Consider the following 27,459-nt stretch of genomic DNA (forward strand, 5'->3'; position numbering starts at 1 on the left):
ACACTCGCACAGGGCAGGTGCAGCGCCCCCATACTTCTCCGCATACTACACTCGCACAGGGCAGGTGCAGCGCCCCCATACTTCTCCGCATACTACACTTGCACAGGGCAGGTGTGGCGCCCCCATACTTCTCGCCGCATACACTTGCACAGGGCAGGTGTGGCGCCCCCATACTTCTCCCCGCATACACTTGCACAGGGCGCCCCCATACTTCTCCGCATACTACACTCGCCCAGTGCAGGTGCGCTCGCCTCCGTCCACTATACTATACTATCTACACTTTTCCTCCATCTGCCACACACAAGTCAGTAACTCCTATGACAACGTGCCCGGAATCTCTTGCACCTCATTGGCTATCGCAAACCTGTAAAAAAAACAGGCCACACCTCCCCACTACGCAAGCGCTGTAACGTGCGGCTGGTATAGCCACGTCCGCTTCCCTCAGACCCGGAAAAGGCGGGTCATGTCAGTCTTCCTAGTCCCCGCCCCTCCACCTGGCCACGCCCTGCCAGTGCTGGAGGATACGTATCACGTCGCCATTGAGTAAAGGGGCCTGATAATAGTGTAAGAGGCGGTGTCGTCAGGAAAAAGACCCTCCACCTCCTCCGCTGCTTCTCTCTGGTCCCGACAGCTACGACACACACCGGGCTCCGCCATGACCTGTCTCCGCCATGTGCTGCTGCTCTTGCTGCTGGCCTTCCCGGTCACCCTGCTCGGCAGAGGTATGTGTAATGTGGCTCTCCGCGGCTGTAGTCCCGGTCGGTGATGTGCCCCCTGCAGGAGTGCGCAGTGCTGCGGCCTGTGGCTGACGTGTCACTGCGCCCATTCATTCCGCTGCTCCTCCCATAGAGGACTTGTACCCCGCCAGGGCAGCAGGGGTCCTGGATTAGTGATATGGGGTCTTCAGTTACCACCTTCCTTCAGCTGATAGTCGTCCCTTGTACCCAACCTGCCCCAATCAGACCCTTCTTAGCCCCCCTTACTCATTAGCCATAGCACTCCTGTGTCTCTTGAGAGCCGCTGTCTGTCTTCTGTAAAGATCAAATCCACAGTCTGTAATCCACCGTGTGACGCCCCCATACATGTCGGTCTGTCTGTCTATGGCGGTGAGTTTAGCCACCTTTAGTGCACGGTATACGGGGTCTGTACACTAGAATGGCGGTAATACACAGATCTGCCATAGACGCTGCTGATCTCCACTATGGATAAGTGTCAGATCCCCAGTGCTTAGTGAAATGATTGTTTATGTGATTCCCAAAGAGATGAATGGTCCTGCATTCCCCATATGGTAAGGGGTTGTCCCTGTACAGGTGCTAGTGGGGGGGGGGGACCCGCCACCCCATCCGCTTCTTACCGTTTACTGGTGGAGATGGTCATTGATGGCCTGGCATAGCCGATTACCTCTGACCGGCTGCGGCTACATAGATCTGCCTTTATATATTTGAGTGAGGAGATTTCCATGTGTAGCGTGATGGAGACATGGCACACTGTGCCATGTGCCTGATGTTACATTACTTAGTCTGACATAAGGCACCGTCATATTTGTTTCTTTCTTTCTGACGTGCATGTCGTCTCTTGGCAAAGCTGCTTGGTTTATTTAAGACTTTCTTGGATGTCCTTCAAAAAGTACACGGCGGGTGATGACTCCACATTTGATACCCACTTGGCTTCTCGCAGTTTCTGGCCTTTTTCCATGGCACTGTTCTAGTTTCATAACTTTGTAAAATCTCATCACTGTCTTTTTTGGATTGTCTAAATCTAAAACACTATTGTTTATCGTAGGTCCTTTCGTTGCTGCCCAAGATGCTACAGAAGATGAAGAAGCCATTGAAGACTCTGTAGTAGAAGATGATGATGACGAGGCTGAAGTGGAAGAAGATGAGTCAACCGACTTGGTAAACACATACATAAGGCTATGTGCACACGCTGCGTTTTTTTGACGCTGCGTTTTTGTGCGTTTTTGGCCGCTAAAAACGCACAAAAACGCACCTGCGTCGAAAAAACGCGGCAAAAAACGCACGCGTTTTGCCGCGATTTGGTGCGTTTTTTTGCTGCGTTTTGCTGCGTTTTTGCTCACTGCGTCCTTATGCGTTTTTTATCAGTGAACAAAAAAAAAAAGGTCTGATGTCATTTCCTTCTTCAATGTGTTCTTCATTCTCCACTAGTGTATGCAGAAGAGCAGACAGCTGCAGAACTACAAGGCTCAGCATCCTCGATCCAATAGTGTATGCAGGACAGCAGACAGCAGCTGTCGAACTACAAGGCTCAGCATCCTCCATCCAATAGTGTATGCAGGAGAGCAGACAGCAGCTGTCGAACTACAAGGCTCAGCATCCTCCTTCCAGGACTGTATGCAGGATTTCTTTGCCCCCCCAAAAAAAAAAAATGACGTGGGCTTCGCCATATTTTTGTATGCTAGCCGGGTACAGCAGGCAGGTACGGGCTGCCCCCAACCCCCAGCTGCCTATTTGTACCCGGCTGGGAACCAAAAATATAGGGAAGCCCTTTTTTTTTAAATTATTTCATGAATTTCATGAAATAATTTAAAAAAAAAATGACGTGAGCTTCGCCCCATTTTTGAGTCCAGCCGGGTACAACTAGGCAGCTGGGGATTGGAATCCACAGTGCAGGGTGTCCATGCTTTCTGGGCACCCCCGCTGTGAATTGCAGTCCCGCAGCCACCCCAGAAAATGGCGCTTTCATAGAAGCGCCATCTTCTGGCGCTGTATCCAACTCTTCCGGCTGCCCTGATGCCGGGTGGCTAGCCAGGTAATAATGGAGTTAGGGCTAGCTGTATATTATCAGCTAGCCCTAAGCCCGAAATTCATGGTGTCACGCCAATATTAGACATGGCCACCATGAATTTCTAGTAAAGATAAAAAAAAAACACAACACAGAAAAATATTTTTATTAGAAATAAAACACAACACAATTAGTGACTCCATCTTTATTGAAATAAACCCCCCTCCGCAGTAATCCTGGGTCAGGGTCCCGCGCCGTCCAATCAGGATCCAATATCATCTGATCGGTTTGCTGGAAGGCAAAGCGATCAGATGATGTGTTAGGATCAAGTGCCTGAATCCCATCATACATCAGCTGATTGTATAAAAGCCGAGTATACAATCAGCAGATGCATCAGTAGAAAAAAAAAAAAAAATAATACTCACTTATGTGCTGAATTACCGGCAGCTCCCGGAGCGATGAGGCGGGAGTCTGATCCTGTCCGATCGCTGCAGCAGCTGCCGGTAATCAGGGATGAAGTCTCCTGACGCATCCGCTGATACCGGCCGGGCGCCCGCGTCAGCCCGAGACTCGATCAGCTGATGCGTCAGGTGACTGCATCAGGTGATCCATCGCCAGGTCCTGTAAGCAAGGTCCTGCCCCGGGGAGACTGCACACAGCCGGAGCGGGAGCGGCGATACCGTGACAGGAGCTGGGAGCGGGCATGGCACCGCGAGGCTGCAGACAGGTGAGTATAACTTTTTTTTTTTTTATTCTACTGTTAACTTTTGTTTTCGCAGCCGCTTCCACCTCCTGCCTGTACATGGCGCCGCACGGCAGCATACATGCACAGGACGGGAGATGGACGCGGCGGTGACGGTACCGGGAGGATTCATGCTTCTGTCTATACTGACAGAAGGAATCCTCTTCCTGTACACGTCACTTTACTACCCACCTCCTGCGCTTATAGCTGCGTTTTTGGTCTTAGAAACGCACCAAAACGCAGCTATTTGCGTTTCTCATTGCGTCTTTCAACATCCCATTGAACTCAATGGATGAAAAGCGCAGTGAAAAACGCGGGAATAATTGACATGCTGCGTTTTTGTGGTCACCACAAAAACGCAGCTGAAAAAAAACGCTGTGTGGGGACAGCAAAAATGAAAACTCATAGACTTTGCTGGGGAAGCAAAGTCATGCAGTTTTGAGGCCAAAAACGCACCCGAAAAACGCGCAAAAACGCCGAGAAAAACGCACCGTGTGCACATAGCCTAAAACTATATACAGTAGATGACACCGGATCCACCATATCCACAAAAGGTGATATCACAGCAGGGTGTTAAACACTTTCACTGAGGGCCACATCAGCATTATGGCTGCCTTCAAAGGGCTGCTTTTCTGGGGGCTCATGGAGATATTCGTGAAATACAGTCCAAGCACAAACTGCAATGCAGGGACTGGCTGCAGGTCTCCTGGCCCGAGCATGATAATTTCATATATTTCTGTGAGGTAGTCACGCTAAGGAGCCGTCCCTCCCTGGTTGGCGGGGCAAAGGGCGCCGTCCCTCCCTGGTTGGCGGGGCAAAGGGCGCCGTCCCTCCCTGGTTGGCGGGGCAAAGGGCGCCGTCCCTCCCTGGTTGGCGGGGCAAAGGGCGCCGTCCCTCCCTGGTTGGCGGGGCAAAGGGCGCCGTCCCTCCCTGGTTGGCGGGGCAAAGGGCGCCGTCCCTCCCTGGTTGGCGGGGCAAAGGGCGCCGTCCCTCCCTGGTTGGCGGGGCAAAGGGCGCCGTCCCTCCCTGGTTGGCGGGGCAAAGGGCGCCGTCCCTCCCTGGTTGGCGGGGCAAGGGGCTTTTCACCCATACAAAGCATTGAGAAAGTGAGAAAAGCAACAGTATTTTTGAAGCATTTTTGGCTGAGTTAAACTTTATTAACCCCTTAACGACCGCGGGCAGTAATATTACATCCTAGCGGTCATAGTGTTACTGCCCGCGGTCTGCTGCCGGCAGCTTGCCGTGATCGGCGCACATCTCAGCTGATTTTTACAGCTGACATGTGTGCCTGCCAGGCACGAGCAGAATCGTTATCTGCCTGTACTGTTTAACCCCTTAAATTGCGCTGTCAATATGTGACAGCGCCATTATAATGGTATCGGCGGTAACATTTAGTCACCGGCCGATACCGGAAGTCACGTAACGTGATCACGTGACTTCCAGTGGTTGTCATGGCAGCACAGGGTCATGTGATGACTCCTGTAGCTCACATGACTCACTTCCTGTTTCACCCGGCCCAGAGCTGGGTGAGGCAGAAAATGAGCATATCTGCTATTCACAGCTGTGTAGCTGTGATTAGCAGATATGGCAGAGCGATCAGATTGCGGATCCATATACTCCCCTAGGGGACCTAGTAATATAAAAAACTAAAAAGTTTTAAAAAAATTAAAAAAAAAAAACAATGTTCAAATCACCCCCCTTTCGCCCCATTGAAAATTAAAGGGTTAAAAAAATAAAAATATACACATTTGATATCGCCGCATTCAGAAATGCCCGATCTATCAAAATATAAAATCAATTAATCTCATTGGTAAACGTCGTAGCGGCAAAAAAAATCCAAACCCCAAAATTACGTTTTTGGTCGCCACAAATTTTGCGCTAAATGCATTAACAGGCGATCAAAACTTAGCATCTGCGTAAAAATGGTACCGTTAAAAGCGTCAGCTCGAGATGCACAAAATAAGCAGTCACCGAGTTATAGATCCCGAAAAATGAGACCGCTATGGGTCACGGAATATGGCGTAAGACATGCAACACTTTTTTTTTTTCGGACAAACTTCAGATTTATTTTTTTAACCCCTTATATAAAAGTAAACCTATACATGTTTGGTGTCTACAAACTCGCAGTGACCTGAGGCATCACACCCACACATCAGTTTTACCATATACTTAACACAGTGAATAAAATATCTCAAAAACAATAGTGCTATCGCACTTTTTTTGCAATTTTTCCACATTTGGATTTTTTTTGCCATTTTCCAATACATTATATGGTAAAAGTAAAACTTATGGTTTAATTTAAAAGTACATCTCGTTCCGCAAAAAAAAAGAGCCCTCGCATGACCAGATTGACTGAAAAATAAAAAAGTTACGTGTCTTGGAAGAAGAATGGCGAAAAAAAACTGGAAAGTGAAAAATCGGCCAGTCGTGAATGGGTTACACGTGTAGGGAACGACACATGTAATCTGCCCCCCAAAAAAACACTGGAGTTGTTGAAAGCCGGGTGTTTTGAGCACAGTGTTTTTACTGCGAGCGGGGTTTTTTGTTTTTTTTTTTGCAGAAAAAACGCTGCCTTTTACTTGGGACTTTTTTTTTTCCCTTTTTCTATTAAGCTACTTCTTGTCACCCATAAGGGCTCTACATATTAATTATCCTCATGTATCATGCAGCTTGGGCTTTAGATTTGGTATATAGACATACCTCTCTCTTGCATATTGTTTTGGTCCTATCTGAACAGACTACACCCCTGTAAATGAACAGTCCAGTCATAGCTGTCATCCAGCCAGATCTCCTTTATGCCCACTATATCCTAATTCACTTGCAAAACGATTAATGTGGATTTCTCCATCTTGGTGGTGAGGCTTCTGCCATTAGAATATGTGCACTTTATGTATTTTTCTGTATTGACTTGGAGTACCTGTTAATTTTAGTTTTTATTTCACAAGTCAATAGTACACAGGAGAATAAGCAACTTTGTAATATCCTTTCAGAGAAATCTGGTTATGTTGTGGGGGGGGGGGGTTGGTTTTTTTTCCCCCCTCCAGAACTGATCTTTCACTTCAGGGGTAATCTGTATTCAGTAAAGACTGATTTTCCCAGTAGTGAGATAGGAGAAGACCGAGCATTCTGCTGCAAGGTCTCCTAAAACTTTCTAGGCACCAATTGCCCTCTGTCTCAGTAATGGGAACATTTTGTCTTGACGTCTTCACTGAATACAGATTTTATCTCTGAATTGAGAATCTTACGCACGATTGGCTTCCTCCTCCTCTTAATGGATCAATCTCTCTAAGATATATTACATTTTCCTATTTTCACATGTACTATTGATTTGAGAAAAAAAAACATTAAAACTATTACTGTAATAAATCTAAAACTGTTTTGTTCCCTTAGTAATATATTGTATATGTCTCAGTCGGCTCTAACACATTTCAAATGCCAGGAAACCATTTTAGCTTGTTTTAATTAAATGGGTTGCCCAGCCGTATGTCGTTTTCACCTACGTTCACTGGTCTCATCGGGGCATCTGTCTGAACCCTCCCTCCTCCTCCCCCTGCAAATTATGTTTTGAACGCATGCGCCGACTGGTCCATTGACTATAATGGAGCAGACTCCATTAGCTTGTGCTCAGTGTTGCACCATTTTCGGGCATATATGTTTTCTGCAGGCATAGTAGACTACGTTCGGGTGTCCGCCTGCAGAAAACGTATATGCCCGAAAATGGTGCAAGACAGAGCACACACTCACTCCGTCTGCTCCATTATAGTCAATGGCCCCGTCGGCGCATGCGTCCGAAACACGTTTTGCCAAGGGAAGGTTCCGACAACTGCCCCAACGGGACCAGTGAGCGTAGGTAAAAATGCAATGTGAAAGTGGCCTTAAGGCCGCTTTACACGCTGCGATATCGGTATCGATATCGCTAGCGTGGGTACCCGCCCCATTTGTTTTGCGACACGGGCAAATCGCTGCCCGTGCCGTACAACATCGCCCAGACCCGTCACACTACTTACCAGCCCAGCGACGTCGCTGTGACCGGCAAACCGCCTCCTTTCTAAGGGGGCGGTTCGTTCAGCGTCACAGCTACGTCACTGAACCCGCGCCCAATAGAATCGGAGGGGCGGAGATGAGCGGGAAGTAACATCCTGCCCACCTCCTTCCTTCCTCATAGCGGCCGGGAGGCAGGTAAGGTGAGATTCCTCGTTCCTGCGGTGTCACACGGAGCGATGTGTGCTGTCGCAGGAACAACTTCGTTACTGCTGCAGTAACGATTTTTGAGAATGGACCCCCATGTCACCGATGAGCGATTTTGCACGTTTTTGCGACGATGCAAAATCGCTCATAGGTTTCACACGCAACGGCATCGCTAATGCGGCCGGATGTGCGTCACCAATTCCGTGACCCCAACGACTTCGCATTAGCGATGTCGTAGCGTGTAAAGCCCCCTTTAGCTTACAGTGTCTGCAGTCACTCTATAGCTGCAGACTTTTGAATGCTCACATTGCACACTGTGAGGTTTCTCCAGTGTCTGAAGCGGGTGGTTGTGAATGTGTACAATTTACATACTTCGGCCACATTCCGACTATACTGTATCCGGCCTCGGTGAATACACTTGAATTGAGTGAGGGCGCCCCCTCCTAGTCGGCATGTTACTGCATATATGCAACCACATACTTGTGGTCACTTACCCTCTGCTGCCAATACCAGAGAATCCTCACAGTATGCGCAATGGGGAGGATACACAAGTCTGCAGTCATAGTGACTGTAGACTTGAAGCCTAAAGGCCCAGTCACACACAACGACTTACCAGCGATCCCGACAACGATACGACCTGATAAGGATCGCTGGTAAGTCGCTGGAAGGTCGCTGGTGAGATGTCACACAGTCAGACCTTACCAACGACGCAGTAACGATGAGTGACCTGTATAAAGATCTCGGCGGTGGTGGGACCGTGTTAGGAGGTCGTTGGTAGGTGTTAGGGTACCTTCACACTTAGCGATGCAGCAGCGATCCGACCAGCGATCTGACCTGGTCAGGATCGCTGCTGCATCGCTACATGGTCGCTGGTGAGCTGTCAAACAGGCAGATCTCACCAGCGACCAGTGACCAGCCACCAGCCAGCAGCGACGTGCAAGCGACGCTGCGCTTGCACGGAGCTGCCGTCTGGAAGCTGCGGAGACTGGTAACTAAGGTAAACATCGGGTATGGTTACCCGATGTTTACATTAGTTACCAGCGCACAGCTGTGTGTGCAGGGAGCAGGGAGCCGCGCACACTGAGCGCTGGCTCCTTGCTCTCCTACCATAGCTACAGTACACATCGGGTTAATTAACCCGATGTGTAATGCAGCTACATGTTCAGAGAGCAGGGAGCCGCGCACACTGCTTAGCGCTGGCTCCTTGCTCTCCTAGCTGCTGTACACATCGGGTTAATTAACCCGATGTGTACAGCAGCTACATGTGCAGAGAGCCGGAGCCGGCAGCACAGGCAGCGTGAGAGCTGCAGAGGCTCGTAACTAAGGTAAATATCGGGTAACCACCTTGGTTACCCGATGTTTATCTTGGATACAGCTTACCTCAGCTGTCAGATGCCGGCTCCTGCTCGCTTCATTTGTCGCTCTCTCGCTGTCACACACAGCGATCTGTGTGTCACAGCGGGAGAGCGGCTTTGAAGAAAACGAACCAGGGCTGTGTGTAACGAGCAGCGATCTCGCAGCAGGGGCCAGATCGCTGCTCATTGTCACACACAGCGAGATCGCTAATGAGGTCACTGCTGCGTCACAAAAAGCGTGACTCAGCAGCGATCTCGGCAGCGAGCTCGCTGTGTGTGAAGCACCCCTTAAACACAGCGATGTGTCCTGCCCAGCAGAACGTCGCCTTTGAAGAAAATGGTCCAGACTATTCGGCAACGACTAGTGATCTCACAGCAGGGGCCTGATCACTGGTAGGTGTCACACAGAACGAGATCACTGATGAGATCATTGCTGCGTCACAGAAACCGTGACTCAGCAGCGATCTCGTTGTGTGTGACGGGGCCTTAAGGCCTGATAACCAATTTAGTGGCTAGATAGCAATTACTTTTATAGGCTGCAAAAATTAAAAAGCCAGATACCAGCAGCAGATATCCCCTCTCATTGGCATCCTGGGATTTGCTCTGCATTTGGTCGCCAGTCTCCTTCTTCAGTGTACAGTGAAGGCTGCTATATGGCACAGGGAGAAGGATTCACAGTAAATACATATTCACTGTGTAACTAACTCTTGCAGCATCTATGTTTGATTTTCTGCAAAAGATTGTACATAGGATTTTTCTTTCTCTTAACAGACGGAAGAAAAGGAGGAAGAAGAAGATTTGAGTTCGGGCGAACCGAAAGCCTCTCCCAATGCTGACACCACCATTTTGTTTGTTAAAGGCGAAGGTAAGTTACTATAAACGTCTACAGTCTGTCCAGCTGCTACTCTATTCCACTAAAGGTGTATTCACGTCTACTAAAGTGATGGCGTATCCCAGCGATGTGTCATCAATTTATGACTGACTGGGTCTGTCCACTGAGCCCCTACCGTTCTCTATCATTCTGGGCATGCAGCTCTGGTGTAGCATTGAGACCCCACTATCGCAGCACCCTGGCCAGAGGCACGTGGCATAGCTATATTTTCCTGCACAGCAGGGTGGTTGGAAATGCTGTTGTGCAGAGAGCTTGAAGGCAGCACAGCACTACAACACCCTTTGTAACCTTCATTCTGTGAGTCATGGCTTAGCCTTGCGATATCCTTTTATAAGATAAGAATACCAACAGTATCTTATAGTTGGTTCACTACTATACTAAAAAAAAGTGACTGCTCAACAAATCCCATTGTTTTTAATACAATTTTGTTATAAGGACACAGACTGATCTTACTAGTACACAAATTGAGACAGATTTTGGTTTCTAGTTAACACTAGTTTTCTGGCATAAATACACTCCATAATAAATGTTATGCTTATTAAAGAGGTTGTCCTCTACTTGAACAACCCCCTTCACATTCCCTATGTTTACTTTTGTTAAAATAAAAACACTTATACTCCCCTTTTGTGCCTGTGTTGTTCCAGCGGTATCAGCACTTGTGTTCCCGAGGCTCACATGAGGTTTCTTCGGCTCACCTGGCTTTACTGTCCCCACCTTCAGGCCTCTTTCACACATTCATGTCTCCGGTACGTGTGACGTCCGTTTTCAAACGTACTGGAGACACGGACACACGTAGACCCATTAAAATCAATGGACTTGGTCACACATCCTAGTTTTGACACAGACCATGTGGGGCACATGCGTGTCCATGTGCTCCACAGAGCGAGATGTCCGTTTTCTACTGACAGCACGGGTGTCACACAGACTGCACACTGATGTGATCAGTGTGACACATCCCAGAGAAAACACAGGTGACATAAAAATCAAGAACTCTTATACTTACCTGTCTGTAGCCCTGCTGTTACTTGCACTCCTTACATATTCACTGCACTAAACGCAGACCCGAAAGTAACAGCAGCACTGGAGACAGGTGAGTAAACAAGTTCATGCTGTCCGTGTGCTATCCGGTTGTCACACGGATAGCAAAGGAGACAGCACACATAAAATACGCACCTTCACCACAGACCATAGAAAATGTTAGTGTTTTGCACAGGTGTGTGAAAGAGGCCTTAGACATATAAGTAATTAAAGTAGAAATGAAAGCTGCGACTACCGCTCACTCCCTGTTGATTACTCATATATACAAAGGCAGGGAAGGGGAAGCAGACGGTGATTGGGTGCTCATGTGAGCCTCGGGAATACAAGTGCTGATACTGCTGGAACGCTGCCAGCGTATAATTATAAGCAAGTATAAGTTATTTTTTTCTTTTTCGCTCTATTGGGAGACCCAGACAATTGGGTGTATAGGCTATGCCTCCGGAGGCAGCACAAAGTATTACACTCAAAAGTGTTAAGCCCCTCCCCTTCTGCCTATACACCCCCCGTGCTCCCACGGGCTCCTCAGTTTTTTGCTTTGTGCGAAGGAGGCAGACATGCAAGCACAGCTCCACAGATTAGTCAGCAGCAGCTGCTGACTAGGTCGGATGGAAGAAAAGTGGGCCCATATAGGGCCCCCAGCATGCTCCCTTCTCACCCCACTTTTGTCGGCGGTGTTGTTAAGGTTGAGGTATCCATTGCGGGTACGGAGGCTGGAGCCCACATGCTGTTTTCCTTCCCCATCCCCCTTAGGGCTCTGGGTGAAGTGGGATCTTATCGGTCTCCAGGCACTGAGACCGGGCTTCTGTGGAGCCTGATGGATAGGAGCCGATACCGTTCAGGGACATGGCCCTGCATCTTAAAGGTACTCTGTATCCCTATGGGGACCGCGCACGGCATCACCTCAGCTTTGCTGGGTGTGCTAGTGCACCGGGGACCACGGCGCTGACCGGGTCTATATGTGCCATTACACACTCAGCGTCGCTGAGTGTGTTTATATGTAAGGGCTACCGCACTGACCGCCGTTGCCACGGGACACTGCGGCGCGGCTGGGACTTGTAGTTCGCCGGGGACTTTCACGCGACCGCGCTTTTACGGCGGCCGCGTTTATTACTACAGTCCCCGGCTTCATTGCGGCCTAGTTTCCCTTTTTTTCTCCCGCCCTCAGCCCTGACAGGCAGGGGAAGGGCGGGACGCTGCACGGAGCGAGCAGCAATGAGGGCTGGAGTATGATTTACATGCTCCACTCCCCTCACTGTGCACAGTGTGAGCGCCCGTTTCGCGCTCTTTCTAGGCCACGCCCACAGCTTCCTCAGCTCGTCAGGACGCCGCAGCCATTCCTGTCAGCTCCACCGACGCTGCAGAGAGGGACATATTCATGGGAGACCCAGACACGGTCTCTGGTGGCCTCACAACCGCTTAGGCGGCTGGTAAGCAGCACATGTGGTGCTAGCCCCATGGTGCTGTATTGTATTGGTACATTATTTGTGTACTGTATATATTTTACACTGTATGAGCACAGTTCTTTCTGGCTATATACCCTATTGTGTTACTCAGGGAAAACTATAGCATGGCGCCCACAAAAGGCAGGGGTGCCAAAACACAGGCTTATTATGTTGCCTGCGCCGCATGTAAGACCCAGCTACCGGCAGGTTCCACTGACCCTCATTGTGTACAGTGTTCGACCCCTGTGACACTTCCTCAGCCGGATCCTCTGCTAAGAGGGGCCCAGGGGGAGCCACCTGTTGACACTGTCCAGGTGACGGGGACTGAGTTTGCAGCCTTTAAGGATCAACTCTCTGAGACTATGGCTAAGATACTAGAAGCCTTGCAGTCCAGACCGGTATCTCAGCAAAGGGACTCTGTTGAATCATTGTTCCCTGACCCCCCCTCAGTTGGACCAACAATGTCCTCACGGGGTATCTCGTACATCCCAGACGGAGGGTTCGGACTTAGAACCTAGCCCCAGATCGTCTAAGCGGGCCCGCTTAGAATTTCCCTCGACATCATATTGTCTAGGGTCTCAGCGGGGGGATTCTCTGGTTGATGATGCGGAGACAGCTGATCAGGATTCTGATCCTGGGAGCGCTCTCAATCTTAATTCTCCAGATGGGGACGCCATAGTGAATGATCTTATTGCATCCATTCATCAGTTGCTGGATATTCTTCCCTCAGCCCGTCCGGCGGAGGAGTCAGATTCCCAGCAGGAAAAATTTCGCTTCAGGTTCCCCAAGCGTACACAGAGTATGTTTCTAGACCACTCTGATTTCAGAGAGGCAATCCAGAATCACCATGCTTGTCCGGATAAGCGTTTCTCTAAGCGCCTTAAGGATACACGTTATCCTTTTCCCCCGGAAGTGGTTAAAGGTTGGATTCAATGTCCCAAAGTGGATCCTCCAATCTCCAGACTGGCGGCTAGATCCATACTTGCAGTGGAAGATGGGGCCTCGCTTAAAGATGCCACTGACAGGCAGATGGAGCTCTGGATGAAATCCATCTATGAAGCTATCGGAGCTTCTTTTGCCCCAGCATTCGCAGCCGTATGGGCGCTACAAGCTATATCAGCAGGTCAAGCGAAAATTGAAGCGGCCGCGCCACAAGTGGCTTCCATTACCTCCCAGACCTCGGCAATTGCGTCTTACGCTATGAATGCTGTCCTGGACTCTGTGAGCCGTACGGCAGTTGCGACCGCCAATTCGGTAGTAGTCCGCAGGGCCTTGTGGCTACGGGAGTGGAAGGCAGATTCCGCTTCCAAAAAAGCATTTAACCGGTTTGCCAATTTCTGGCGACAGGCTCTTTGGCGAGCGCCTGGATGAAATCATCAAACAATCCAAGGGAAAGGATACATCCTTACCCCAGCCCAAGCAGAACCTCTCCCAACAGAGGAGAGGGCAGTCGAGGTTTCGGTCCTTTCGGGGCGCGGGCAGGTCCCAATTCTCCTCGTCCAAAAGGTCTCAGAAAGAACAAAGGAACTCTGATGCATGGCGGTCTAAGTCACGTCCTAAGAAGGCCATTGGGAGCACCGCTAACAAAGCGGCTGCCTCATGACTTTCTACCTCCTCTAGTAGCATCCTCGGTCGGTGGCAGGCTCTCCCGCTTTTGCGACACCTGGCTGCCACAAATAAAAGACCGCTGGGTGAGAGACATTCTCACGGTTACAAGATAGAGTTCATCTCTCGTCCCCCGTCTCGATTCTTCCGGTCCCCTCCGCCTCCCGAGCGAGCCGAGGCTCTTCGGCAGGCGCTGGGCACCCTGAAGGCAGAAGGAGTGGTGGTCCCTGTTCCTCTTCAGCAACAGGGCCACGGTTTTTACTCCAACTTGTTTGTGGTCCCAAAGAAGGACGGGTCCTTCCGTCCTGTCCTGGACCTGAAACTTCTCAACAAACACGTAAAGACCAGGCGGTTTCGGATGGAATCCCTCCGTTCCGTCATCGCCTCAATGTCCCAGGGAGATTTCCTTGCATCGATCGATCGATATCAAAGATGCTTATCTCCACGTTCCGATTGCCCCAGAGCACCAACGCTTCTTGCGCTTCGCCATGGAAAACGAACACTGCAGTTCGTGGCACTACCATTCGGCCTGGCAACAGCCCCACGGGTTTTCACCAAGGTTATGGCTACTGTAGTAGCAGGTCCTCCATTCTCAGGGTCATTCTGTGATCCCGTACTTGGACGATCTGTTGATCAAGGCACCCTCTCAAGAGGCATGCCAACACAGCCTCGACGTTACCCTGGAGACTCTCCAGAGTTTCGGGTGGATCATCAATTTTCCAAAGTCAAATCTGACACCGGCCCAATCGCTGACGTACCTTGGCATGGAGTTTCATACCCTCTCAGCGATAGTGAAGCTTCCGCTGATCAAACAGCAGTCACTACAGAAGGGGGTACAGTCTCTCCTTCAAGGCCAGTCACACCCCTTGAGGCGCCTCATGCACTTCTTGGGGAAGATGGTGGCAGCAATGGAAGCAGTCCCTTTCGCGCAGTTTCACCTGCGTCCCCTTCAATGGGACATCCTACGCAAATGGGACAGGAAGCCGACGTCCCTCGACAGGACCGTCTCCCTCTCTCAGGCGACCAAAGCCTCCCTTCGGTGGTGGCTTCTTCCCACTTCATTATCGAAGGGGAAATCCTTCCTTCCCCCATCCTGGGAAGTAGTCACGACAGACGCGAGTCTGTCAGGATGGGGAGCGGTTTTTCTCCACCACAGGACTCAGGGTACGTGGACCCGGCAGGAGTCCTCGCTTCAGATCAATGTTCTGGAAATTCGGGCAGTGTATCTTGCCCTGAAAGCGTTCCAGCAGTGGCTGGCAGGCAAGCAGATCCGAATTCAGTCGGACAATTCCACAGCGGTGGCATACATCAATCACCAAGGCGGCACACGCAGTCGTCAAGCCTTCCAGGAAGTCCGGCGGATCTTGATGTGGGTGGAAGCCACGTCCTCCACCATATCCGCAGTTCACATCCCAGGCGTGGAAAACTGGGAAGCAGATTATTTCAGTCGCCAGGGCATGGACGCAGGGGAATGGTCCCTTCACCCGGACGTGTTTCAGGAGATCTGTTGCCGCTGGGGGGTGCCGGACGTCGACCTCATGGCGTCCCGGCACAACAACAAGGTACCAATGTTCATGGCACGGTCTCAAGACCCCAGAGCTCTGGCGGCAGACGCCTTAGTTCAGGATTGGTCGCAGTTTCAGCTCCCGTATGTGTTTCCTCCGCTGGCACTGTTGCCCAGAGTGTTACGCAAGATCAGGGCCGACTGCCGCCGCGCCATCCTCGTCGCTCCAGACTGGCCGAGGAGGTCGTGGTACCCGGATCTGTGGCATCTCACGGTCGGCCAACCGTGGGCACTACCAGACCGAACAGACTTGCTGTCTCAAGGGCCGTTTTTCCATCTGAATTCTGCGGCCCTCAACCTGACTGCGTGGCCATTGAGTCCTGGATCCTAGCGTCTTCAGGATTATCTCAGGATGTCATTGCCACTATGAGACAGGCTAGGAAACCAACGTCCGCCAAGATCTATCACAGGACGTGGAAAATTTTTCTGTCATGGTGCTCTGCTCAGGGTTTTTCTCCCTGGCCATTTGCATTATCTACTTTTCTGTCCTTCCTTCAATCTGGACTGGGAAAGGGTTTGTCGCTTGGCTCCCTTAAGGGACAAGTTTCTGCGCTCTCGGTGTCTTTCCAGAAGCGCCTAGCTAGACTTCCACAGGTACGCACGTTCCTGCAGGGAGTTTGTCACATCGTTCCACCTTACAAGCGGCCGTTAGAACCCTGGGATCTGAACAGGGTGCTGATGGTTCTTCAGAAACCACCATTCGAGCCAATGAGAGATATCTCTCTCTCACGCCTTTCGCAGAAGGTGGTCTTCCTAGTAGCAGTCACCTCTCTTCGGAGAGTGTCTGAGCTAGCAGCGTTGTCATGCAAAGCCCCTTTTCTGGTGTTTCACCAGGACAAGGTGGTTGTACGTCCGGTTCCGGAATTTCTCCCTAAGGTTGTATCCCCCTTTCATCTCAATCAGGATATCTCCTTACCTTCTTTTTATCCTCATCCAGTTCACCAATGTGAAAAGGATTTGCACTTGTTAGATCTGGTGAGAGCACTCAGATTCTACATTTCTCGTACGGCGCCCCTGCGCCGCTCGGATGCACTCTTTGTCCTTGTCGCTGGCCAGCGTAAAGGGTCACAGGCTTCCAAATCAACCCTGGCTCGGTGGATCAAGGAGCCAATTATCGAAGCTTACCGTTCGGCTGGGCTTCCGGTTCCCTCAGGGCTGAAGGCCCATTCTACCAGAGCCGTGGGCGCGTCCTGGGCTTTGAGGCACCAGGCTACGGCTCAGCAGGTGTGTCAGGCGGCTACCTGGTCGAGCCTGCACACTTTCACGAAACACTATCAGGTGCATACCTATGCTGCGGCGGATGCCAGCCTAGGTAGACGAGTCCTTCAGGCGGCGGTTGCCCACCTGTAGGAAAGGGCCGTTTTACGGCTCTCTTACGAGGTATTATTTTACCCACCCAGGGACTGCTTTTGGACGTCCCAATTGTCTGGGTCTCCCAATAGAGCGAAAAAGAAGAACGGAATTTTGTTTACTTACCGTAAATTCCTTTTCTTCTAGCTCTAATTGGGAGACCCAGCACCCGCCCCTGTTTTTTTGTGTACACATGTTGTTCATGTTGAATGGTTTCAGTTCTCCGATGTTCCTTCGGATTGAAGTTACTTTAAACCAGTTTGTAATTATATTTCCTCTTTCTTGCTTTTGCACCAAAACTGAGGAGCCCGTGGGAGCACGGGGGGTGTATAGGCAGAAGGGGAGGGGCTTAACACTTTTGAGTGTAATACTTTGTGCTGCCTCCGGAGGCATAGCCTATACACCCAATTGTCTGGGTCTCCCAATTAGAGCTAGAAGAAAAGGAATTTACGGTAAGTAAACAAAATTCCGTTCTTTTTTTTTTTTTTTTGTATATTAACTGGGGTAAGCATGGGAAATGAGAAGGGGTTGTCCGTGTTTGTGGTGGGCCTGTAACTTTACTTCCTACCTACAAAGTATTCATCAAAGTGCACGCTAATCAGCATATTTCTCCTGTTATAAACCTACTTTCCAACATCTTCTTTAAGGTACGTCCAAATATACTAATCAGACTATGGTCAAAGTGTGACTTGGAGTGAGACATTTTTCTATGAGATGGAAAGGTGTCAGCCTGTGAAAATTGGATGCACTTGTTTGTCATCTAAGTGCGGAGTAATTTATTATTTTTTTTTTTTTCCATAGAGCCATAGACTTGAATGGGTGAGCACCATCCAATATTTGGAGGAAAATCGTGCATGCTGTGCATACAGTTCTGTGCGTGAGCCTTTACTGGGAAACACGTTAGAAGGAAAAAATCAAAAAAGTCCGTGGAGCCTCTGTTAGGAGTCGCGACACAGAAACTAGCCAGATATCCCAAGGAAGGACCTAGCCAAGGAGTGGCTCTTTTTAGGAAACCACCATAACCACCATATTAAGTGGCCCTTTTAGTCAATATCCAACTCTTTAACAAGTTTAAAGATATGACAAGGGAAATACCAAGGCCAGGTATACATCCACAGACAGCTGTTTCGGGGTGTTGCCCCTAATCAGTGTGGAGTAGGATTCTGGCCAGGTGGGAACTTGGCTGGGTCCTTCCCGGAGGGATATCTGGCTGGTTTCTGTGTCGAGACTCCAAACAGAGGTTCCACTGACTTTTTTGATTTGCATATTTCCCAGGGGGCAATGCACCTAGGATTTCACTGTCGTGAGCGCCCTTGTTGGCTGCCGCCAGTGTTTTCTCTGGCTGGTCTCCCCGAGATCAGTGATTGTTTTGTATTGTTCATTTTTAATTTGCCACTGAAATACAGCAATAATGAGCAATGAAAACTATTCACTCCAAAATTGTGTCGATAAAAGTCAAATCACGCAGCTCCATCAACCGAAAAATGAGACACTTAGGTCTCGGAAAATGATGATACAAGTGAATTTTTATTTTTCAATTTCTTTTCACCACTTGAAAAGAAAAAAAGTCAGAATTTCAGTTTATTTTGCCACACTTGGGTTTTTACTTTCCCACTTCTCAGTATAGTATATCCAGCCTGGTTTTCTTCCCCTAAAATAATGACCAGTGATTCCTCTTTCCGGATGTTTGGGCCAGAATGAATCTGCAGTTTGTACAATTGTAGGATGGCGTGAAACGATGCTACTGCCTAGTCTTATACTCCGTATGTGCATATTGTGTGATTAATGCTATATTTTCATCTCCTTTTTAGATTTCCCAGCTAATGATATTGTGAAGTTTCTTGTTGGCTTCACAAACAAGGGTACTGAAGACTTTATTGTGGACTCCCTGGATGCCTCCTTCAGATACCCGCAGGACTACCAGTTCTACATCCAGAATTTTACAGCTCTTCCTTTGAGCACAGTGGTTCCTCCTCAGAGGCAGGCCACCTTTGAGTACTCCTTCATCCCTGCCGAGCCAATGGGAGGACGTCCCTTTGGGCTGGTCATCAATCTGAATTACAAGGATGCCAGTGTAAGATTTCATTATTGTTTGTTTTTAGAAAGCATTAGGCTTGTCTTTGAATCATTGCAGACTATATATTATGGTGACTTTTACCACTTAAACAAATGTCCTATTGTAAGCTATAGGAAAACATTGTGCTAAGGCAAGACTTGATGTTGGAGCCTTTCATACAAAGTTAAAAATGGTTTATCTCCTTTTCCCATCGCTCCCAGTGCTCTGTATCCAAAATCACACAAAACAATACTAAATGTTTGTCACAAATCGGAAAATGGGGGGGGGATGTGCTACCAAATTTGAGAGCTGTAATTTATTTATTTTTGTTTTTACATTTTTTCTGTCAATTAAAGCGATCTGACGTTTTTGATACTGTTTTGTAATACATAGTATGTTTTGATCACTTCTCATTGCATTTTTTTGTGACGTTGCAGAGACAAAAAAGTAAAAATTACAGTCACATGCTGGGTTTCAATGGAGCACTGTAATGATAGGCATGGGGGTCTTTAGCAGGCAACCACATGGCACCTCACAGGTTGTGGCGATGGGCGCATAGAATAGTGTGCTTCCCAGGTTCCACGCTCTAAATGTCACTATTAGAGACTGACTGTGGCATTTAGGTGGTTGACAGCCGCGTGCAGATCTCAGCTTTACGCGCTGCTGGTAAGACAGACCCTCTCTGTCACATCACTTAGATCTGCTGACAATGATGCAGGCTCAGGTCCTGAGCGGACATGTGGCATAAAGTTGCGTAATTTTAAATCGATATATAATCCTGATAGAGCGGAATGTAGAACATTTTATATCGTGGCAGTTTCTTCTCTCGTGTCAGTGATTTTATATATTGTGCCATTTATAAAACATATGATCTTTGCTGCCATGTTTCTTTGTGCAATGTACATGTTGTAATCCACCTCCTGTACATACGTTGTAACTCCTTACATACAGACTACGCATGCCCACTCACACATTACACAAGAGCTCTGGGGTTTACAGTTAGTACCAAGAAGGGTGGACTATCCAGAAAGTACAATGGTAATCGTGGCCATCACTGAATTCAAGCCCTTTAAGGCCACGTGCACACAATCGGTATTTGATGAGTATTTTACCTCAGTGTTTGTAGCCAAAACCAAGATTGAGTACCTAATACAAAAGTGGTATTTCTATTATTCTGTTCCTCTGTTCCACTCCTGGTTTTGGCTACAAATACTGAGGTAAAAACTTACCAAATACTCGACGTGTACACGTGGCCTTATCAATACTGAGGTAAAAAAAAAAACCTGACCAAATACTCACTCTGTGCACGTGACCTTATCAATACTGAGGAAAACAAAAAACGACCAAATACTCACTCTGTGCACGTGACCTTATCAATACTGAGGTAAAAACTTACCACATGCTCAACATGTGCACGTGGCCTTACATAAACTGAGGTAAAAACTCACCTAATCCTGACCGTGTGGTATGTGCCAGGAAGATGGGGGATCTAAAGATGAGAAAAGGTGTTGACATTATATAAGGGTTTCTAAACTCCTTACAATATAATTGCTAATATCAAGTGGTGTGTGTGTGTGTGATTTTGTTGTATTCTGGCACACTAGTTCTGCCTATGGTTGTTGTTTTTCCAGCTTCTGCTCTGTACAGATACATATTGTATTGATACTATGTCATATGTGAAGGTAGCTGTGTAACTGTTCCCTGTAACCACCATACACAACATGACAGTTGTTAGAGCAGATTTCTGTGTAAAATGTATAATATACTGTATATATCTTTTCCTTTTTCTCTAGGGAAACTCTTTCCAGGACGCTGTGTTCAATCAGACAGTGACTATTATTGAAAAGGAAGATGGCCTGGATGGAGAAACGTAAGTGTAGAACTGCTCCCCCAGGAATGAATATGGATATCGGTGGTGTGAGGTCACACCATGGCTCCATAAAGCTCTTGCTTGTGGCCCACATCCCATACAGGGGTTTTAACTAGTGATATGTTCACAGTAAGATGAATTGCTCGTTTTTTGCTAGATTGTATGGATAATTCCTTGGATGCATGAATTGATGGGACAATGGACTTCCTAAGTGAGATTTAGTTATGTAAATTAAGTATTTGCAACTACAACCTTTTAATTACGGCTGTAACACCAGCCTTTCATCCTGAAAAGAAACAGTGTCTATATAACCATTAATGTTTTGGTGTTGCTACTTGTTACGTTGACTGGTGTTGCATCTTGTTTTGGCAGAATCTTCATGTACTTGTTCCTCGGTGGTCTTGGGCTGCTTGTAATTGTTGGTCTGCATCAGTTGTTGGAGTCCAGAAAGGTAAGCACAGATGTCTGCTTCTGAGACCTCCACCTGTAGTGTTTTATTCTTCTGCCTCAGGGTTTTGGTTTTATTTTTTTTATTAAATCTACCATACAGTATGGGCATTTTTTTATTCAGAGCTACTTTTTTTTGGTCTTTAACAAGGTAGCATTGCTCAAGATAATAATGATGATCATCCTAAAGACGCGCCCCCAGAGAATACTGAGCACCACCCCCTTGTAAGAACATAAACCGTATGGCGAAAATCAAACTAACAACAAATTATTAGGGAGCAGCAGAAAAAAAGTTAAAGCAATAATTGGCCACATTGAAGTGGTGCAGGTTCTCTTTAAAACCTGTATTAGACCAGTGCTTTCTAGATTGTTCATACATACATATTAAATTATATAGTTGAACACGCGTTGTCATCGACCTCAGGAATATCCAAGAACCACCATAGTTTTATGTCCAGTAAATGGTTTGTTTGGAGTGAAAAGCGTGCTTTTGTTTTACCGTATTTTTCGGACTATAAGACGCACCTGACCATAAGACGCACCCTGATTTTAGAGGAGGAAAATAGGAAAATTAAAATTTTAACCAAAAAATGTGGTCATGACACACTGTTATGGGGCGAGGATCTACTGCTGACACTGTTATGGGAGTAATGTCCCCAAATTCTCTACTAAGGTACCCCATCCTGGTAATGATCCTCCTGCCTTGTATATGATCCTGCTCATAAAATACCCCCATCCTGCTCATAAAATACCCCCATCCTGCTCATAAAATACCCCCATCCTGCTCATAAAATACCCCCATCCTGCTCATAAAATACCCCCATCCTGCTCATAAAATACCCCCATCCTGCTCATAAAATACCCCCATCCTGCTCATAAAATACCCCCATCCTGCTCATAAAATACCCCCATCCTGCTCATATTATACCCCCATTCTGCTCATAATATACCCCCATTCTGCTCATAATATACCCCCATCCTGGTATATGGCCTGTATCCTGTGGCACAGAAAAAAAAATAAACGTTTATACTCCCCTTTCCTCACTCCATGCAGCACTGATCATCTTCCTCTCTGTCTCAGCTGCAGCGCCGCTGAGTGGAGCCGTCGCCGTGTGTGGAGCCGTCCCCCTGCAGCATCGCGGTGTCTTCTGAAGTTCCTGTCTGTCCCGGTCAGCTGATCTGTGTGGACGCTAGCGGCGCGCACAGCGATGACGTCATCGCTGTGCTCACCGCTTTCTACACAGATCAGCTGACCGGGACAGACAGGAACTTCAGAAGACACCGCGATGCTGCAGGGGGATGGCTCTACACAGCGCTGTCGGCCCAGACTGGAGAAGATCGCGGTGCTGCAGGGGAACGGTGAGTGTACTGATCACTGCTCCCCGCGCTGATGATGATGCGTGGGGGGCAGTGAATACAGCCGCACATGATCACTCCAGGCTGTAGTTGCCAGGGGTGATCATGCGGGCAGGCTGTTTAATATGCGCGCACCCCCCGCCCATCACCCCGCCCACCTGTCAGCGCTGGCTTCACCGCTGAGAGATGGGCAGGAGGATGGGCAAGCATATCTAATGAGCGGGCCCACGTGGTCACGGCAGGCTGCTACACCCTGCTCGTGCCCCCGATGACCCGCTCCACCGCAGCACCCTCATTCCCCGCAGCCACATTCAGACCATAAGACGCACGCCCCACTTTCCCCCAACATTTGGGGGGAAAAAAGTGCGTCTTATGGTCCGAAAAATACGGTATATGTTTCTAATTGTGCCGTGTGCATTAATTTACATGGCATGTGCTCAAGCCTGGACTTTATGCCCATGCCATAGCAATTTGTTTTTTTGTTTCTTTGGGTTTTGTTTTTTTTTCTAGAGTGCTATCCATTTTTATTTTCCCTACACATATTACACTAGTACCAGTGATGGTCTATAGGTCTATGGGATATTTCAGAATTTTATTATCTAGATAAATTCCTTGAAGGCTCTAGTTTCCAAAATGAGGTCACTGGATGGAGAGAGAGAGAGAGAGAGAGAGAGAGAGATGGCATACATGCTGTATATAAGAGCCCAGGCTGCTGTGAGAACATAAACACTTTATAATACTTACCTAACGGTCGCTCGGTTGGCCAGATGGGCGTCTCCGTTCTGGAGTCCCCGCGCCGCCTTTTTGGCCATGTTCGTCCTCCTTCTGACTCCTGTGTGCATGACGCGTCCTACGTCATACACACTCGCCGGTCCTGCGCAGGCGCACTACAATACTTTGATCTGCCCTGCTCAGGACCTGAATGCCGGCGTGTGTGTATGACGTTGGACGCGTCATGCACCGCAGCTAGAGAAGGAGGACTAAGATGGCCGAAAGAGGCAGCACCGGAGAACTGAGACGCCCATCTGGCCAACCGAGCGACTGTTTGGTAAGTATATAAAGTGTTTTTTATGTTCTCACAGTGGCCTGGTCTCTTATATACAGTATGTTAGAATGCTGCATATAAGAGCCCGGTGGTGGTGGCCGCAGCTTTTAGGTCAAAAAAGTGATGACCGGTTCCCTTTAACTACTAAATGGTTACTGTTTAGTACAAATAACTTGATGTAAAATCACAGAGAATCGGCGATAACAATATATTTATAGGGGTTGTCCACAACTAGCACAACACCTTCTGATTCCACATATTTCCCCCAGGTAGCATAATAAATAGTTTGGCGAGAACCTAACTATTCTTACTCGCTATACTCCTAACGAGTACTGTGTAATACTCGCACATTCATTCCGAATAGTGTGTGCAATGTAAGTTAGTGGAGAAAAACTCGCAAAGTAGCAAGTAACCCGAATGCCGCACTATTTGCTACTCACACGAATAGTACAGCATTCGGGTTACTCGTTATTTTGTGAGTTTTCCCTATTGACTTGCATTGCATGTGCTATTAGGAATGAATACGCCAGTATTAGACAGTACTTGTTATGACAATAGCGAGTACGAATAGTTAGGTACTCCTTCAACTCTAATATAAAGGCTATACTCTCGTTCTATCGGTGCCACGGTTCGTGTTCTGGGGACTTCTGTGACATTCTGACATCATGTGAGTTTCGCGTCCAATCAGCTCGGCCGCTGTTTCCCTGCTTTCAGACCGAACGAGTTAATCAATAGGAAGTGAGCGCTGCAGCTGGTGTTGACTTCCTGTTTGCTTGTTGGGCCAAAGGCAGGGAGACAGAAGCTGGTAATGATTGGACATGAGGCTCGCATGACATCACAATGCCACGTGAGCCCCAGGAATGTGAATCGCATCACCTCTGGAAGGGTGCCGCTACGGGAGGAGAGTATAGGCTTTATTTAATTTTATTTGGAGGAAACCTGTAGAGTCAGAAGGGACTCTCACTAGTGGACGACCCCTTTAAGATTATTCCATACTGGACACTAGTTACAAAGAAAATCTTCCCTGCGTGTTCATACAGCTGCTGCATGTATGTGATGTCTGAGCTCTGCCCATTGTAGTGTGATTAGAAGTAAATACTCGTGTTTTCCTGTCTACAGAGAAAGAGACCTGCCCAAAAAGTGGAGATGGGCACATCCAACCAAAATGATGTTGACATGAGCTGGATTCCTCCTGAGACGTTGAGCCAAATCAGTATGTATTGTCCCCCCCCCCCCGCCCCCCCATAGCTGTTCTTTATGCACTATTGTATACACTATACTTGTATTGTATCCCAGTATGCTGATAGGACTAGGCTCCTCCACCGAGATGTAATAAGGAGATACTGGTGTCTATGTACAGCGTGTAATGTCAGTGGGAATAGTGCCTCTGTTTTCACTGCAGTATCTGTTCTCTTCTCTAATACTTCTTGCTGTCTTTTTTGTCTTTTTTTTTTTTTTCTTTATGCTTCCTTCCAACTTCAGTGCAAAGTAGACGAGGTGAGACCACTTACATCTCTGCGTGAAGTACCGTTCTGTTTCTGCACTGTTTGTCTTACTGACTATAAAAGTAAAGATTTGGCTATAATTCCTGGGGCAAGAGGGGGGGGGGTAATTTTTTAAATTCCCCACTCTAATCTTTGGGAATATTGTCTACAATACAGACCAATTGACTTTCACCTGATAAGACGCTCCTAACCTTTTAGTCACACTAGATATTTAGAATATGTTTAGATTTATTGGGCAATCATTACATTTATGGTCCGTACCAAAGTGTGTTTTGTGTGTAACGGCACTTGTCGTATTGTGCGGTGTCTTCCCGAGTCCATTGGTATCCACAAGAGTGCACTTGTTTTATTTTTGTGAGGTCACTTGGCTGTGAGACAACAATCCATCTGCACAATATTTACATTTTATTTCCTCTTGCTTTCTAGACAAAGCTTCCCCAAGAAGATCTCCTCGTAAAAGAGCCCAGAAGCGATCAGCGGGATCCGATGAATAAACAGACTGTGATTTGTGAAAATCATCTGTCCACTAATACCAGTCCCTCCTGTCCAGGATGGATAAACTTGTGACATCCATAATGGAAAAGTGGAGTAGGATGTGAAGTCTTGTAAAATCATTGACTATATTATTTTTTTTATTTTTTTTTTTTTCCTTTCCCCTAGGGATTTTTTTTTTTAATAAAGAAATCGTGGGTCCCCCTATAAACTAAAAAATGATGCATCTGCAAGGATCTTGAAGTACCATAATACTGCAGACAGCCCTAAGTTGCATGACTTCTCCATTCACTGGCCTGTTTGTACAGTTTGAGAGCAATGTGACTGGGCATATTTAGGCTTTGGGTTTTTTCCTCCCTCCTTGCAAGCTGCAGTGTATATTGGCTGTGGCCCTGCTTCTCTGTGCCTGTTTTCTGAGACCTGGTGACGTAACCCAGTGTATTTGGCTCCTAGATGAACACGTTACCTGCTTTGGAGGAACGAGCTGATGAGCTTGCCTGTCTCCAAGTTTGCAGCTGGGTGTGACCTGAAAATGTAATTGTGCAATGACTTCTACCGGAAGTTTCTCTGAATATCTTGGTTGGGAAATCATGGTTATGTGGAATATTATACGATGGGGTTTTTTTTTTAATAGATTAGCATATCAAATGGTTGAATAAGACATTGTGTCCATGCGGGTGGGCAGATATGTTCAAAGAAGAAAGCTTACTTTTTGTAAACAGAGAAAATTGTCATTTTTGGAACAGTCTGCCTGCAAGTGTACAAAGAAATAAATTCTTAAATAAAGCGAACTCCATTTTTGTACAGCTGCTCAACTTTGTGCAGGGCTAAATAGTGACGTGTCATTATTCCACCACGTGTGGCTTCTTCATTAACCTTTTCCTATCCAATAAAATTAACTGTTCTGCCCATTGAAATCTTATTATAATTGGGGAAAAAAACGTCAAAACAGAATTTTGCAATATGAATAAATTTTGAAAAATAAAATAAATCAACAGGAAATTAATTTATTCACATGTGAATGATAAACAAGGCAGGGGCCCGACAAAGGAACGGAACAGAATTTTTTGGGGGGGACTAAGGATAGGAAAAGGTTAAACTGTTACTCTTTTCAAAAATGATATCTAGATTGGGACTTGATGGGTGGATCTGGACACGGATTCAGCAGTCATACAGTATCTGTTTTGCCTTGATTGTTTGGTCTGTAATTATACAAGTTATTTTAATGTCCAGACAAAGAAAAAACATATAAAAACACTGAAAGAAGTCTGAGTTGGATCTCTTCAAGGGGTTGTCCATGACTATTGGAATTGTTATTAACTCTTGTCAAAAAAAAGGTCATTTGTGATCCGCTTGCCATATGTACGCTACTATGTATATGGGAAGTTAACTAGTGATGTACATTACACTGAAGGAGTGAGCAGGATAAATGAGAATGAGTGAGCCTGGAGGTGCACCTGGGCCCCAATAGATCATCCCAATTTTATTTTTTTTTTATTGGGTGATCTATTGTAAGAAGTTTATTAAAGTGTGTGTGTGTGTGTGTGTGTGTGTCTTACTGAGAATAGACTTGCCGAGTAAATCAGTCACACATATAATCGTGTCTTCATTCACTGGGAGAGTTGATCTGACTGTTCTACCAGCCCTTTTATTTCTTATGTAGCACTCATTGAGACCTATACAACTGAAAATGTGAAGACAAGTGGTTATGAGCGATCTTATTCTTCTCCTTATACATCATCCCTGTCTCTTTATAGTGGGAGAGCCCAG

At 47.4% G+C, this 27,459-nt stretch overlaps 1 protein-coding gene across 2 annotated transcripts; it reads left to right on the forward strand.

Moving 5' to 3' along the window:
- Positions 1 to 482: 482 nt before the first annotated feature.
- On the forward strand, positions 483 to 26,493 carry SSR1 (signal sequence receptor subunit 1). 2 transcript variants are annotated; one of them, XM_075314789.1, is made up of 9 exons: positions 483 to 722; positions 1,783 to 1,895; positions 9,799 to 9,892; positions 18,730 to 18,992; positions 20,768 to 20,844; positions 21,217 to 21,295; positions 24,812 to 24,905; positions 25,175 to 25,189; positions 25,624 to 26,493. In XM_075314789.1, the coding sequence occupies exons 1-9, from the start codon at positions 656 to 658 to the stop codon at positions 25,689 to 25,691; spliced, it is 870 nt and encodes a 289-aa protein (XP_075170904.1). In that variant the 5' UTR covers positions 483 to 655; the 3' UTR covers positions 25,692 to 26,493. The 2 variants fall into 2 exon arrangements, with proteins under 2 accessions (XP_075170904.1, XP_075170905.1); XM_075314790.1 differs by lacking the exon at positions 25,175 to 25,189 and having other exon boundaries at positions 484 to 722.
- Positions 26,494 to 27,459: the final 966 nt, after the last annotated feature.

Source organism: Anomaloglossus baeobatrachus, chromosome 6 (genome assembly GCF_048569485.1).
Source record: "Anomaloglossus baeobatrachus isolate aAnoBae1 chromosome 6, aAnoBae1.hap1, whole genome shotgun sequence".
Taxonomy (NCBI): domain Eukaryota; kingdom Metazoa; phylum Chordata; class Amphibia; order Anura; family Aromobatidae; genus Anomaloglossus; species Anomaloglossus baeobatrachus.